The sequence below is a fragment of the Scyliorhinus torazame genome, chromosome 3 (assembly GCF_047496885.1).
Source record: "Scyliorhinus torazame isolate Kashiwa2021f chromosome 3, sScyTor2.1, whole genome shotgun sequence".
NCBI lineage: Eukaryota > Metazoa > Chordata > Chondrichthyes > Carcharhiniformes > Scyliorhinidae > Scyliorhinus > Scyliorhinus torazame.
The window spans coordinates 187,413,258-187,428,625 of NC_092709.1; the positions used below are offsets into that span (position 1 = coordinate 187,413,258).

The 15,368-nt window shown below is 46.7% G+C and overlaps 1 protein-coding gene across 1 annotated transcript in view; it reads left to right on the forward strand.

The window, feature by feature from the left end:
• The first annotated feature begins 372 nt into the window (after positions 1-372).
• n4bp2 (NEDD4 binding protein 2) overlaps positions 373-15,368 on the forward strand; it is a 164,990-nt gene continuing 149,994 nt past the window's right edge. The window contains exon 1 of the mRNA XM_072496602.1: positions 373-756. Within this exon, the coding sequence (XP_072352703.1) occupies positions 480-756 (277 nt within the window). The 5' untranslated portion in view covers positions 373-479. The remainder of the gene's footprint in view (positions 757-15,368) is intronic.

Consider the following 15,368-nt stretch of genomic DNA (forward strand, 5'->3'; position numbering starts at 1 on the left):
AGGGTGGTGGGTGCCTGGAACGCATTGCCGGTGGAGGTGGTAGAGGCGGGCACTATAGCGTCATTTAAGATGTATCTAGACACAATACATGAATGGGCAGGGAGCAGAGGGGTACAGATCCTTAGAAAATAGGCGACAGTTTTAGATAGAGGATCTGGATCGGCGCAGGCTTGAAGGGCCGAATGGCCTGTATCTGCTTGCTATGGACACTGGTTGTGTGGGAACAAGAACCGTGCCAGATTTTTGCAGGTTGAATGTTGCCAGCCAGAGACAAGCAGCCATCTGATTGGGCCAAGTGACAGCCTTGGCCTTTCTTTCCAACCACGTGACTCTAGCACGTAGCCCCCCCCCCATCACAACAACCTCCGGCGCGCGCCGCCGCACTGAGCGCGCGCGCTCTGAGTCCGCACCGTTCTCGCGCTGTGGCCGTTCCCCGGGCCTGGCCACCGACTCTGGCTGAGGGGAAGTTGCAAAAGAAAATGCCGAGAAAGAGGCGGAATCCTGTCGCATCAAGCCCGGCTCGACCGCCTGGACTGGGGCCTCCTCCCAGGATCAGCGCCTCGGTGCCGCCTCCGGGCGCAGTGAATCGCGCCCGGGCTCTAGTTCCTACTCGGGCCTCGGGCTCCAGTTCGGCCGCTGCTTCCTCGGGCTCGGCCGGGGTGAACAAGGAGGAGTTGCTGGATAGGATGACCGAGATGTTCTCTCACCTGGACCCCAGCGTGGTGTATGTGGTGCTCTCCGAATGTGACTTTAAAGGTAATGGAGGGCGAGCGGGGCTGCAGCCACTGTTCGGTTGTAACTGCAGTCGGCAGATGCACGGTTAAATATTTCTGCCGTGTTTCCATCACCTCCCTCCCTCCCTTGTTCTGTTTATGGAAGTCGATCCGGGAAACAAATCGTTTCCTTTTTTGAGGAAACTGTTTACAAAAGGTCAAAGGTGGTCATCTTGAAAACATTTTTAAAAATCTTCAATCTGCCATCTCCTGGTGTAAATCGCAGTGCACACCGCTTCAAGGACTTTTGACAAGTATTTTTAACTGCAGAAAATTTTAAATTATTACAGTGACATGATCAAAGGTAGAGGATCCGAGTTTCAGTTGTTGGGGGTGATTGTTTTCAGTTCCATTGACAGAAAACCCAAAGTCCTTACTTTGAAGCTTATCGTATTTGCTATAACAATATGTGATGAGTACTTTATTGAGATGGTTGTCAGTGAGTTCTGCGTTGTCCTAGTGGGATAATGTAATGTGCATTCTGCAGACCTGAGTTGCAGTAGTTGTGCATTACTTTTTGTGCAGGGACATGGGAGATGTGTATTGATTGTCAGCTTATGAATGTTAGGAGAGAGGCAGCAGAGATGCTGGTTCTGACAAGTTATTAATAAATGTTCATATTTAATTTGTTAAAAGTTTAATCCAAGATTTTCATACATGCCTTTAAATCCGGCTATAAATTATATATACTGTGCTCAAAGCTATATCATGGTTTTGTCTCTCTTGTACATTTGTGTAGTCGGAATCCATAGCCAAATTGTGTACAAAGTTTAAATTGCTTCATGTCACTGCAAGCGTGGTGATGTATTGATGTCTAAGATATGTAACAAGACTGACTACACAGATATGTTGAATGGCTGGTTTTTAAAAAACCTAGTTGAGTACTTAATTTTTAAGAATCCTGCAACTCTGATGTGCCTCTTCATTAGGGCCATGAATGTTGCAATTGACCAATTTTTATCATTTTCAAAGTTGTGGATTAAGTTTCTTCCCCTTGCATTTTGAAATTAGAATCCCTGATTCTGTGTTTTGTGCTTAAAGTTGAGATGCATGTCGAACTCATTAATGCCATCGTACACATTGTGATGTAAAATGATGTCACCAGAGCAGTGGACACTCATCTCTGGACTGGCTTTGTGTCGGATTCTTCCAAGGGTCTCAATTTATTGTGTGTATCCAATGGAAAATGTCAACATCGTAATTTTCAATATAATGTGATGATTTTGCCGCATTAATTTAATCAAGCAATTCAACAGAAACCTAACACTAATTTATGATATAATTCTGTTTGTTTCATTGTTTTACTTGTGTAATATTCAAGCAGAGCTGGGCGTATTTTTCTTGAATGTGCATAGGTAGAAAGGGGGAACAAGGTCTTGCAACAAGAATTCATGGTGCGAGGTCACAGATTGAAAAGCAGGACCCTAAAGATTGTAATCCTTGGATTATACCTGGTGTCACGTGCTAGTGATTATAGGTATAGGTGGATAGAGCAGTAGATGAATGTGTGGCTGAAGAGATGGTGCAGGAGTGGGGTGGGGGGGTTAGTTTCCTGGATCACTGGGTCAGTTTCTGGGAAAGATGGGACCTGTACAAGTCAAATAGGTTGCACTGAAACTGGACCAACATCTTACAGGGGGGTTTGCAGTGAGGAAGTGTAAAAATAATTGGGTAACAACAAGAGGAGACTTCCCCAATATTATTTGGGATAGGCAAAGTGTGAAAGGCTTAGAGCGGGTGGAATTCTTAAAGTGCATCTAGGAGAGCTTTTTGAACCAGCAAGTCGTAGAAGGGAGGGGTGGTACTTGACCTAATTTTAAGAAGTGAAAATGGGCAGGTAGGAGGAACGTAGGCATTAGGAGCAGAAATAAGCAAGTCAACCCTTCAAGCCTGCTCCACCATTCAAACAGATCATGGCCAAATTCACCACCCTCTGCGAGAAGTAGTGCCTCCTCATCTCAGTTTTAAATCTACCACCTTTCAACATATATCTGTGACCTCTTGTTCTAGTTTACCCCACAAGGTAAAACATTTGGTCGACATTTACTTTCGAAGGATGAGAAGGGACCTGATAGAGGTATATAAAATACTAAAATGGATTGATAAACTTCAGCGAGTATGAGCCCAAACTGTTTAATCTCTCCTCATACGTCAACCCCTTCATCCCCAGAATCAATCTGGTGAACGTCTTGTGAACTGCTTCCAATACCACCACATACTTCCTCAAATAAGGAGACCAAAACTGGACAACTACTCCAAATGGGGCCTCATCAACAATGCTTCTCTACTTTCATACTCCAGTCCTTTTGCCATTAACGCTAACATTCCATTTGCCTTTTTAATTATGTGCTGTACCTGCATACCGACTTTCTGTGATTCATCAACAAAGACACCCAGATCCCTCTGCCCAGACGCATCTTGAATCTGCTTTCCATTTAGATAATTTGCCTTTCTATTTTTTTCGGCCAAAATGGATAACCTCACATTTACCTACATTAAACTCAATCTGCCTGATTTTGGCCTAATCTCCTAACCTATCTATACCCGCCTGTAAAATTTGTATCTCCTCTTCACTGCCTGCTTTCTCACCTATTTTAGTATCATCCACAAATTTTGTAATGTTACACTTTGTCCCTGCTTGCAGATCATTAATATAGATTATAAACAGTTGAGGTCCGAGGACTGATCCTGCGGCACCCCACTAGTTACAGTTCGCTAGCCAGAGAAGGACCCATGTAACCCAACCCTCTGCTTTCAGCCAGTCAGCCAATCCTCAATATCCAATCTGGTACTCTTACCTGCACCCCCTGTGATCTCACCTTCTGGATCAATCTTTTATGCGGCACCTTGTCAAATGCCTTCTGGAAGTGTCAATGGGGGAGTATTTTGTTGATCGCGACCATAACTCGGTAAGATTTAAAGGTAGTTGAAGGCAGTGGTTGGGGCGGGAAAGATAACAGCATACAGGGTACATAGGGATGGCGGGCGAGAGGGTAGCCAGACAGTGGTTGATCAACTCCATACTGAAGTTGGATTGGCAGTACTCTTAACGGTCCCAACCATGGAGCTGCTCACAAACGGAAAAAGATTACAAATGGTGTTTGAGCTGATCTCAGCTGGGAAAGCAGTGAGCCAGCTCCACTGGACACTGGGGACGTTCTCCAAACATGGGGACAAGGCCAGCCGCTTGGTGGCTCACCGGTTGAAGAAGCAGGCGGATGCCCAAGAGATTGCACAGATCAGGGACATAGGGGAATATGGATGGTCACAGCTCCAGAGGAGACCAATGGAGCCATTGCCAGCTTCTAGCGGGGACTGTACTCATCCATAAGGCCGGGAGGGGGGGGGGGGAGTAGGGGGGGCTGGAGAAAGAGAGACTTGAAAATGAAGCAGTTCATGGAGGGACTGTCCTTCCCAGCAGAGTGTGAGTGAGTGAGTGGTGGGAGGGAAAGAGGAAAAAGGGCATGCGAGGTGCGGTTGAGGACTCAGTCTGTATTCTGAGTTTAGGAGAATGAGGGGGGTTCTTGTTGAAACTTAGAGGATACTGTGAGGCCCAGATAGAGTAGATGTGGAGAGGATGTTTCCACTAGTAGGAAAAGCTGGAACCCAAGGTCCCAGCCTCAGACTGAAGGGACGAACCTTTAAAACTGCGATGAGGAGGAATTTCTTCAGTCAGAGTGTGTTGGATCTGTGGAACTCATTGCCACAGAAGGCTGTGGAGGCCAAGTCACTGAGTGTCTTTAAGTCAGAGGTAGATAGGTTCTTGTTTAATAAGGGGATCAGGGGTTATGGGGAGAAGGGGGATGAGAAATATATCAGCCATGATAGAATGGCAGAGCAGACTCGATGGGCCAAATGGCCTAATTCTGCTCCATGTCTTATGTCCTGCTTCTAGTGGAGGTCATTGAGTGCATCAACTCCATGCAATGCGGGAAGGCACTGTGACCCGATAGGTTCCCGATGGATTTCTACAAAACGTTTGTGGCAGTACTGGCCCCACACCCGCTGGGGATATTCAACAACTTGCTGTCGAGGGGGGTCCTGCCGTCCAAAATGGCAGAAGCTTTGATCTCACTGATTCCAAAGAAAGACAAAGACCCGGCAGAGTGTGGGTCATACAGATCTATCTCACTTCTGAACACTTGACGCAAAGGTTCGGGCAAAATAACTGGAGAATTGCTTGCCAGAAGTGAATGTGGAAGATCAAACCTGGTTTGTCAAAGGCAGACAGTGAACATCAGACACCTGCCAAACATGGAAATGGCCCCACCTGGGGATGAGACACCAGAGGTGATCATCTCCCTGGACGCAGAGAAGGCCTTCAACCAGGTGGAGTGGGAGTAGGTAGGTACTGGCACTGTTTGGATTTGGGCCAATGTTCATCTCGTGGGTGAAGCTGCTGTATAGTGCTCCTACGGCCAGCATCCAAACGAACACCACTAGCTCAAACTACCTGCAGCTGCACAGAGGCACAAGGCAGGGATGCCTGTTGTCTCCGCTGCTGTTTGCTCTGGCAATTGAGCCACTGGCTATCATGCTCGGATCAGTGGAGGGGTATGAGGCTTTCAGAGAGGTGACAGGGAGCATAGAGTCTCTGAAGATGACCTGCTGCTCTACATCTCAAACATGAGCTCCTGGGGGCGGAGGGGGGACTCCTGTACTACTCTTGGGCAGCAAACGTAGAAAGAGCGGAGCCGGGGGTCAGATTGGGTGCAGATAGAAGAGGTTTAGTGTGTCGGGACATCCCTGCGGGCACTGGTCACTGCCGTGCTCCCATTCTCCCCCGCCAAGTACTCGACGAGCCCAGTTGTGGTAGCATCACTGAAAGCCTTGATCCAACTCGGGCACCGTTTCGAGCAGAGAGTCATTTCAGCTCTCACTTGTTTTTTTTTGTTGTAATTTTCCCCTCAAATTAAAGGGGCAATTTTAGCGTGGCCAATCCACCTACCTTGCGGATGTTTGGGTTGTGGGGGTGAGACCCACGCAGACATGGGGAGAATGTGCAAACTCCGCACGGACAGTGACCCGAGATGGAATCAAACCTGGGTCCTCTGCGCCATGAGGCAGTGCTAACCACTGCACCGCCCATTTAGCTCTCGTTTGTAATTACCACTGATGCATCCCGGTCAGATTGAATGCCACCAACAAGACTTGGAGAAGGGAAGATGGGCTGTTGAGGTTTCGGGACATGTTGACAGCAGAATGCCAACCTTGGCGGAACTAACAGAAGTTCGAACTCCCGAAAGGGAGTGAGCTCCGATAGCTCCAGATACGGGACTTTGTCCGGAAGGAAGCCCCATTGTTCCCCCAGTTACCCAAGCGCACACCCTACTCTTTTAGTTTTTTAATAATATTTTTATTTAGGTTTTGAAAATTTTTGTAACAGTAACAAAAACAATGACATCAACATGGTAAAATAAACATCCCCCCCCCCCCCCCCCCCAGCCCAATCTTCACACACCTCAACCATACAACCCCCCCCCCCCCCCCCCCCCCCCGGGGAATAGAACATGACAGCGCAGTACAGGCCCTTTGGCCCTCGATGTTGTGCCGACCTGTGAAACCACTCTGAAGCCCATCTACACTATTCCCTTATCATCCATATGTTTATCCAATGACCATTTAAATGCCCTTAATGTTGGCGAGTCCACTACTGTTGCAGGCAGGGCATTCCACGCCCTTACTACTCTCTGAGTAAAGAACCTACCTCTGACATCTGTCCTATATCTATCTCCCCTCGTGCTAGCCATCGCCATCCGAGGAAAAAGGCTCTCACTGTCCACCCTATCTAATTCTCTGATCATCTTGTATGCCTCAATTAAGTCGCCTCTTAACCTTCTCTCGAACGAAAACAGCCTCAAGTCCCTCAGCCTTTCCTCATAAGATCTTCCCTCCATACCAGGCAACACCTGGTAAATCTCCTCTGCACCCTTTCCAATGCTTCCACATCCTTCCTATAATGCGGCGACCAGAACTGCACGCAATACTCCAAATGCGGCCGCACCAGAGTTTTGTACAGCTGCAACATGACATCATGGCTCCGAAACTCAATCCCTCTACCAATAAAAGCTAACACACCGTACGCCTTCTTAACAACCCTCTCAACCTGGGTGGCAACTTTCAGGGATCTATGTACACGGACACCGAGATCTCTCTGCTCATCCACACTACCAAGAATCTTACCATTAGCCCAGTACTCTGTCCTCCTGTTATTCCTTCCAAAATGAATCACCTCACACTTTTCTGCATTAAACTCCACTTGCCGCCTCTCAGCCCAGCTCTGCAGCGTATCTATGTCCCTCTGTAACCCCCTTCCGCACTGTCCACAACTCCACCGACTTTAGTGTCATCTGCAAATTTACTCACCCATCCTTCTATGCTCTCCAGGTCATTTATAAAAATGACAAACAGCAATGGCCCCAAAACAGATCCTTGTGGAACACCACCAGTAACTGAACTCCAGGCTGAACATTTCCCATCAACCACCACCCTCTGTCTTCTTACAGCTAGCCAATTTCTGATCCAAACTGCTAAATCACCCTGAATCCCGTGCCTCCGTTTTTTCTGCAATAGCCTACTGTGGGGAACCTTACCAAATGCTTTACTGAAATCCATATACACCACATCAACTGCTTTACCCTCATCCACCTGTTTGGTCACCTTCTCAAAGAATTCAATAAGGTTTGTGAGGCACGACCTACCCTTCACAAAACCGTGTTGACTATCCCTAATCAAATTATTCCTTTTGTTATGGGCGAGGCTTTTCAGAACCCCAAAATGTATCATGAAGTTCAACTAACCTCTCCCTTTAATGGATTTGTTGCTTTTCCGAGCACACGGCTTTTTCCCTTTACAATTATGGACACATGAATTTTTAAACACAAAACACTGTTTATTCCATGAACTCAACTTAACATCTTAAATAAACATTGGATCTCTTAACACCCCTTACTTCAAAGATAACTCAGTAAATATTAAACAGTAAATAATTCCTTAAAATGTTCCTTCAAACTTCCAAGAGACTTAACACCTTTAAACAGTATCACATCGGGTTAAATGATATATATAATTTCTGTAGAATGGCAGAGATTGTCACAAACTGGCTTTCTACTTTTAATCTGCTCTCAGCAAAACCAGCCAGGCACTTTTTAGCTGCTCTTAGCAAAACCAAACTGCAAAACTTGCAGCTCTCTGGAAACACAGACACTGCTTTTAAACTGAAACTAAAAACCTGCAAAAACACAGACTGCAAAATGGCTGACCTGATCTGAGCTCCACCCACTCTATGACATCACTGTTTTCTTAAAGGTACATTGCTTAAACATCCAGTTCTTAAAGGCACTCTCGCATGACACCACACCCCAAGAAAAAACAACCTTCAACTTCAAGGTGGTTTCATTTTTCACCTTTGCACCATCGACTAAGAAATGTACACAGTAAATATACCTTTTCGTTTTTTAAAAACAACACATGCAAACAAGTATAATAATGTAGTCCATGTTTCTTTGTTCCTCTTCCTCCAACCGAAATCCTTCTCAATTGATCACATTCGTGACAAAGCATCGGCTATCACATTTTCCCGTCCTGCCACATGCACTATTGTTAAATGGAATGGCTGGAACAACAAACTCCAGCGAAACAGCCTTGCATTGTATTCTGGAATCGCTCCAAAAACGTCAAAGTATTATGATCTGTATATATAATGGTGCCAGATGGATTGCTGGTCACATAAATGTGAAAATGTTGCAAAGCCAGCACCAAAAGTCTCCTTCTCAATCGTCGAATACTTTTTCTGGTGAGAATTCAATTTCTTTGAAAAATAACCAATAGGCCGCTCTAGCCCTTTGTCGTCGTCTTGTAGAAGCACCGCACCTACGCCCACATCGCTCGCATCCACAGCCACTTTGAAGGGTTTGGTATAATCTGGGATGACTAACACAGGAACAGTGGTTAACACAGCCTTCAGGCCGTCAAATGCCTGTTGACACCCCGCTGTCCACTGGAATTTGTTAGGTTTCTTGACCAAGTCCGTCAGTGGAGCGACCATGTTGCTGGGGCGGTTTTCATGCCAAATGGCATAACTTTGAACTGGTATATACCATCTGGAGTCACAAAAGCTGAAATTTCCTTCGCCCTTTCAGATAAAGGTGCTTGCCAATAACCTTTCAGTAAATCCAATTTGGAAATAAAAGCGGATTGTCCCACTTTCTCAGTGCAATCCTCCAAATGTGGGATAGGAGAAGAGTCCATTCTTGTAACTGCATTCACCTTTCGATAGTTCACACACACCGTTGGGTACCATATGGTTTAGGTACCATCACTATGGGTGAGCTCCATTGGCTGCAACCCACTTCAATTATGCCATTCTTCAGCATACTCTCAATCTCTCTGTTAACCTGTGCTAATTTTAAAGGGTTAAGTCTATATGGATGTTGTTTGATCGGAACAGCATTTCCCACATCTACATCATGTATAGCCATTTTAGTACTTCCCAATTTATCTCTACAAACTTGCCCATGTGATATCAATAACTCTTTCAGGTCAGTTCGTTTTTCCTCTGGAACGTAATTTAACAATTCATCCCAATTTTTAAGAACATCCTCATTTTCCAATTTAATTTGAGGTATGTCAAATTCACAGTCATCTGGATTTGGTTCGTCACTGAGTTAGAATCATTAAAACCGCCTTTTTCTCTCCTTCCATTTCAACGTACCTTTTAAGCATATTCACATGACACACTCGGTGAGTCTTCCTTCTATCTGGTGTTTTTACCACATAATTCACCTCACTTAATTTCCTTTCAATCTGATACGGTCCACAAAACCTAACTTTTAAAGGCTCCCCTACCACTGGGGAGCAACACTAAAACTTTATCCCCACTGGCAAAACTACGAACTTTGGATTTCTTGTCCACTACCCGTTTCATCACATTTTGTGCAACTTTCAAATGTTGTCTAGCCAATTCACCTGCTCTATTTAATCGTTCCCTAAAATTTGACACGTAATCCAATAGTGTAATTTCCGATTTCTCACCCACCAATTTCTCCTTAATCAATTTAAGTGATCCTCTTACTTCATGACCAAAAATTAGTTCAAAAGGACTAAATTTGGTAAACTCATTTGGTGCATCACTAACTGCAAACAATACGAATGGATTTCCTTTATCCCAATCCTCTGGATAATCTTGACAATACGCCCTCAACATTGTCTTTAATGTCTGATGCCACCTTTCTAACGCTCCCTGCGATTCTGGATGGTACGCAGTTGATTTAAATTGTTTTATTCCTAAGCTATCCATAACTTCTTTGAATAACTTTGAAGTAAAATTCGTTCCTTGATCCGATTGAATTTCTGTGGGCAGTCCATATCTAGTAAAAAAATTAGGTAACTCCTCCACAATCCTGTAATATTGCATACTGGAATGGCCTCTGGAAACCTGGTAGACACATCCATTACAGTCAAAAGATATTAATTCCCACTTTTTGTTTTAGGAAGCGGCCCTGCACAATCGATTAGGACCCGTGTAAAAGGTTCCTCAAATGCTGGAATGGGTATTAAGGGTGCTGGTTTTATCACTGCTTGAGGTTTCCCTATCACTTGACATGTGTGACATGATTGACAAAATTTAACTACATATTTCTGTAGTCCAGGCCAATAAAAATGTTTCTGGATTTTAGCTTGAGTTTTCCTTATTCCCAAATGACCTCTCACTGGTACCTCATGTGCAACTCACAACACCTCCTTTCTATACCCTACTGGCAATAGTACTTGATGAACTTCTGCCCACTTTTCATCTGCCTGCATGTGTACAGGTCTCCATTTTCTCATCAAGACATCATTTTTACGGTAATAACACTCTGGTATACTCTCAGATTCCTCCTCCGTATATGCTTTCTGATATATCCATTTTATTTCCACATCTTTCTGTTGTAACTCCGCCAATTTTCCTGAACTAAAAATCTCCGCCTCATCCGCCACCTGTTCTTGTTCTTTTTGAACATCTGATCAAAAATTGTTTTCTTTGATTTCTCCTCTTGTCTTAACCTGTGACTTTGCGACCTTGTTACTACACAATCTGGAAAAATCCCAGGATATTCGTCCTTCAACACTTCAGTTGTCTGATTTTCCACTGGCTTATCAACCACAGTAGGCATCACTCCCACCTGCGATCCAGCTATATCATTACCCAAGATAAACTGTGTTCCTGGACAAGCTAGTTTATCTATTACTCCTACTACCACTTCACCACTCTTCATTAGACTTTCCAACCTTACCTTATATAATGGAAACTCCTCTCACCCTGAATTCCACATATCACCACCTTTTCTGGCAACATTCTTCACAAACTACATAATTCTTCATCTCTTACCATTAAAGATTGACTAGCCCCTGTATCTCTTAAAATTGTGACTTCTTTACCTGCACCTCCTGATACACATGAGTAAACTTTACCCACATAAGTAAATTCTTTAAAGCCATCTGGCACCTTAACAATTACTTCTTGAACAGGCTGTACAATCGTTTGCACCTCCTTCGCTTCCCTTGGGCTTTCCTTTACCACTCTAACAAACCCCACTGTCTTATCCTGTTTTACCACATCAGCCTTCCCAGTGCTTTTCTTCAACCACCAACACTGTGACTTTACATGGCCGAGTTTATTACAGTGAAAACATCTGAAACTTTTCATTTCTTTTCCACCCTCCTGGATTTCTTTTTTAATCTGAGGTACACTCTCTTTATTGTCTCCCATCAGATCACCTTTACCTTTACCACTTGAGCATTTCTCATGTCCCCAGTTTCTATCCCTCACCGGCTGAAACTGATGTCGGAAACCAATCTTTGATGTATGAACTAATTCACAATCATCTGCCATTTCTGCTGCCAATCTCGCAGTTTTAACCCTCTGTTCTTCCACATGAGTTCTCACTACATCAGGAATTGAATTTTTAAACCCCTCCAAAAGGATAATTGCTCTGAGAGCTTCATACGTTTGGTCTATTTTCAAAGCCCTTATCCACCGATCAAAATTACTCTGTTTGAGCCTTTCAAACTCCATGTACGTTTGACCAAATTCTTTCCTTAAATTTCTAAATCTTTGTCTGTAAGCCTGAGGCACTCGCTCATATGCACTTAAGATGGATTTCTTCACCTCCTCATACGTTCCAGATACCTCCTCCGGTAGTGATGCAAACACTTCACTAGCTCTACCTACCAGCTTTGTTTGAATCAGTAACACCCACATGCCCTGTGGCCATTTCATTTGTTTAGCTACCTTCTCAAATGAAATGAAAAAGGCTTCCACTTCCTTCTCGTCAAACCTTGGCAATGCTTGGACATATTTAAATAGATTCCCACCAAGCCTTCGACTATGACGTCTTTCTCACTATCCACATCACTGTCATCCCTTTACGTCTGCCAATTTTAACTGATTGTCATATTTCATGGCCATTTTCTGAAGTTCAAACTCCCTTTCTTTATCTTTTTGTTCTGCTAGGGCTATTCTTTTCTCCTTTCTCCTCTCTCCTTTTCTTTTTCCCCGCTCTCTTTCTCTTTCTTTTTCCTCTCTTTCACACTCGTATTCCAGCTGCTTTAATTCTTTCTCATGTTCCATCTGTTTAATTTGCAACTGAATTTTTGCCATTTCCAATGAGTCAAACTATCGCAGGCAACTTTAAATGCTTAACCACCGCCATAATTACCTCATCTTTTCGCATTTTATCAGGTAAGGTTAACTGCAATGTTTTTGCTAAATCGAACAGTCTGCGTTTCTGTGGCGCACAAAGACTCCGTGAGACGAATAGAGTGAAGTCGATGAGGCTTTATTAAGCGTGTCTGTTCCCCAGCAGCCCGATAGTAAACTGGCATGCGGGGGAAGGCACCGGCTTCTTATACTTCGCCTTCAGGGCGGAGTATGAGGTCAACGGCCAACCAGGACCCGGGATCTGTCAGCCAATGACATTAGGGCTTCCAGTCCCACATGACCCCCAATACATACTACCACATTCACCCCTTGTCAAAAATGAACCCGGCGGGGTGATGCTTCGTATGGTGGTAAGGGTTTACAGTACTGGTCCTGGGAGGAGAGAACAGTTACATGGTAGGACCGTATTGGACAGTATCGTCCTGTTACAACTATTTACAGAGGAGATATGAAAAACAAAATGTTCATTGGACAGTCCATCTTTGTTTTACATCGACGCCACGAGTCGGTCGGGCGGTCTGGTCGTCCGTGTCGATCGCCTCGGCCCCGGCGGTGGTGGTGGTGCTTGTACCAGCGTTGTCGCCTCCGGGAACCGCACGGTTTTAGCTGTCGGTGCAAAGGGGAGGGGGGCTGATCCTCCTGGGAAGGGGGCGGTCGCGGGGTGCGGCGGTGGCAGGAAGGGGGGCGGTTGGGTTGATGGTGCCGGGGGGGTGTGCGTGGTGCCGGCGGGCGCCAGATCCCGCAGGGAGACCGTGTCCTGTCGGCCGTCGGGGTACTCCACGTAGGCGTACTGGGGGTTTGCGTGGAGGAGGTGAACCCTTTCGACCAACGGGTCCGCCTTATGTGCCCGCACGTGCTTTCGGAGCAGGATGGGTCCTGGGGCCGCCAGCCAGGTCGGCAGCGACGTTCCAGAGGAGGACCTCCTAGGGAAGACAAGGAGACGCTCGTGAGGCGTTTGATTAGTGCTCGTACATAATAACGACCGGATGGAATGGAGAGCGTCCGGGAGGACCTCCTGCCACCGTGAAACTGGGAGATCCCTGGACCGTAGAGCCAGTAGGACGGCCTTCCAGACCGTGCCGTTCTCCCTTTCTACTTGCCCGTTCCCCCGGGGGTTGTAGCTGGTCGTCCTGCTTGAAGCTATACCCTTGCTGAGCAGGAACTGGCGCAGCTCGTCACTCATGAAAGAGGACCCCCTGTCGCTGTGGACGTATGCGGGGTAACCGAACAGTGTGAATATGCTGTTCAGGGCTTTAATGACTGTGGCCGCGGTCATGTCGGAGCAGGGAATGGCAAAAGGGAAGCGGGAGTATTCGTCCACTACATTAAGGAAATACGCGTTGCGGTCGGTGGAGGGGAGGGGCCCTTTGAAATCGAGACTGAGGCGTTCAAAGGGACGAGAAGCCTTAATCAGGTGCGCTCCATCTGGCCTGAAAAAATGCGGTTTGCACTCTGCGCAGATGTGGCAGTCTCTTGTGACTGTACGGACCTCCTCTAAGGAGTAGGGGAGATTGCGGGACTTGATGAAGTGGTAAAACCGAGTGACCCCCGGGTGGCAGAGGTCCTCGTGGAGGGCTTGGAGGCGGTCAATTTGTGCGTTGGCACATGTCCCGCGGGATAGGGCATCAGACGGCTCGTTCAGCTTTCCGGGCCGGTACAAGATCTCATAGTTGAAGGTGGAGAGTTCGATCCTCCACCGCAAGATCTTGTCGTTCTTGATCTTGCCCCGCTGTGCATTATCGAACATGAAGGCAACCGACCGTTGGTCAGTGAGGAGAGTGAATCTCCTGCCGGCCAGGTAATGCCTCCAATGTCGCACAGCCTCCACTATGGCTTGGGCTTCCTTTTCCACTGAGGAGTGGCGGATTTCTGAGGCGTGGAGGGTTCGGGAGAAAAAGGCCACGGGTCTGCCCGCTTGGTTAAGGGTAGCCGCGAGAGCTACGTCAGAGGCGTCGCTCTCGACCTGGAAGGGGAGGGACTCGTCGATGGCGCGCATCGTGGCCTTTGCGATGTCCGCTTTGATGCGGCTGAAAGCCTGGCAAGCCTCTGTCGACAGCGGGAAAGCCGTGGTCTGTATTAGGGGGCGGGCCTTGTCTGCGTACTGGGGGACCCACTGGGCGTAGTATGAAAAGAACCCCAAGCAGCGTTTCAGGGCTTTTGGGCAGTGCGGGAGGGGAAATTCCATGAGTGCGCGCATACGTTCGGGGTCGGGGCCTATTATCCCATTGCGCACTATGTAGCCCAGAATGGCTAGCCGGTCGGTGCTAAAAACGCACTTGTCCTCATTGTACGTGAGGTTCAAGGCTTTGGCAGTCTGGAGGAATTTTTGGAGGTTGGCGTCGTGGTCCTGCTGATCGTGGCCGCAGATGGTTACATTGTCGAGGTACGGGAACGTGGCCCGTAACCCATGTTGATCAACCATTCGGTCCATTTCCCGTTGGAAGACCGAGACGCCGTTTGTGACGCCAAAAGGGACCCTTAGGAAGTGGTATAATCGCCCGTCTGCCTCGAAGGCTGTGTACTTGCGGTCACTTGGGCGGATGGGGAGCTGATGGTAGGCGGACTTGAGGTCCACGGTGGAGAAGACTTTATACTGGGCAATCCGATTGACCATGTCGGATATGCGGGGGAGAGGGTACGCGTCTAGTTGTGTGTACCTGTTGATGGTCTGGCTATAGTCAATGACCATCCTTTGTTTCTCCCCTGTCTTCACTACTACCACCTGCGCTCTCCAGGGACTATTGCTGGCCTGGATTATGCCCTCCTTTAGTAGCCGCTGGACTTCGGAGCGAATGAAGGTCCGGTCCTGGGCGCTGTACCGTCTGCTCCTAGTGGCGACGGGTTTGCAATCCGGGGTGAGGTTCGCAAACAAGGACGGGGGTTGCACCTTGAGG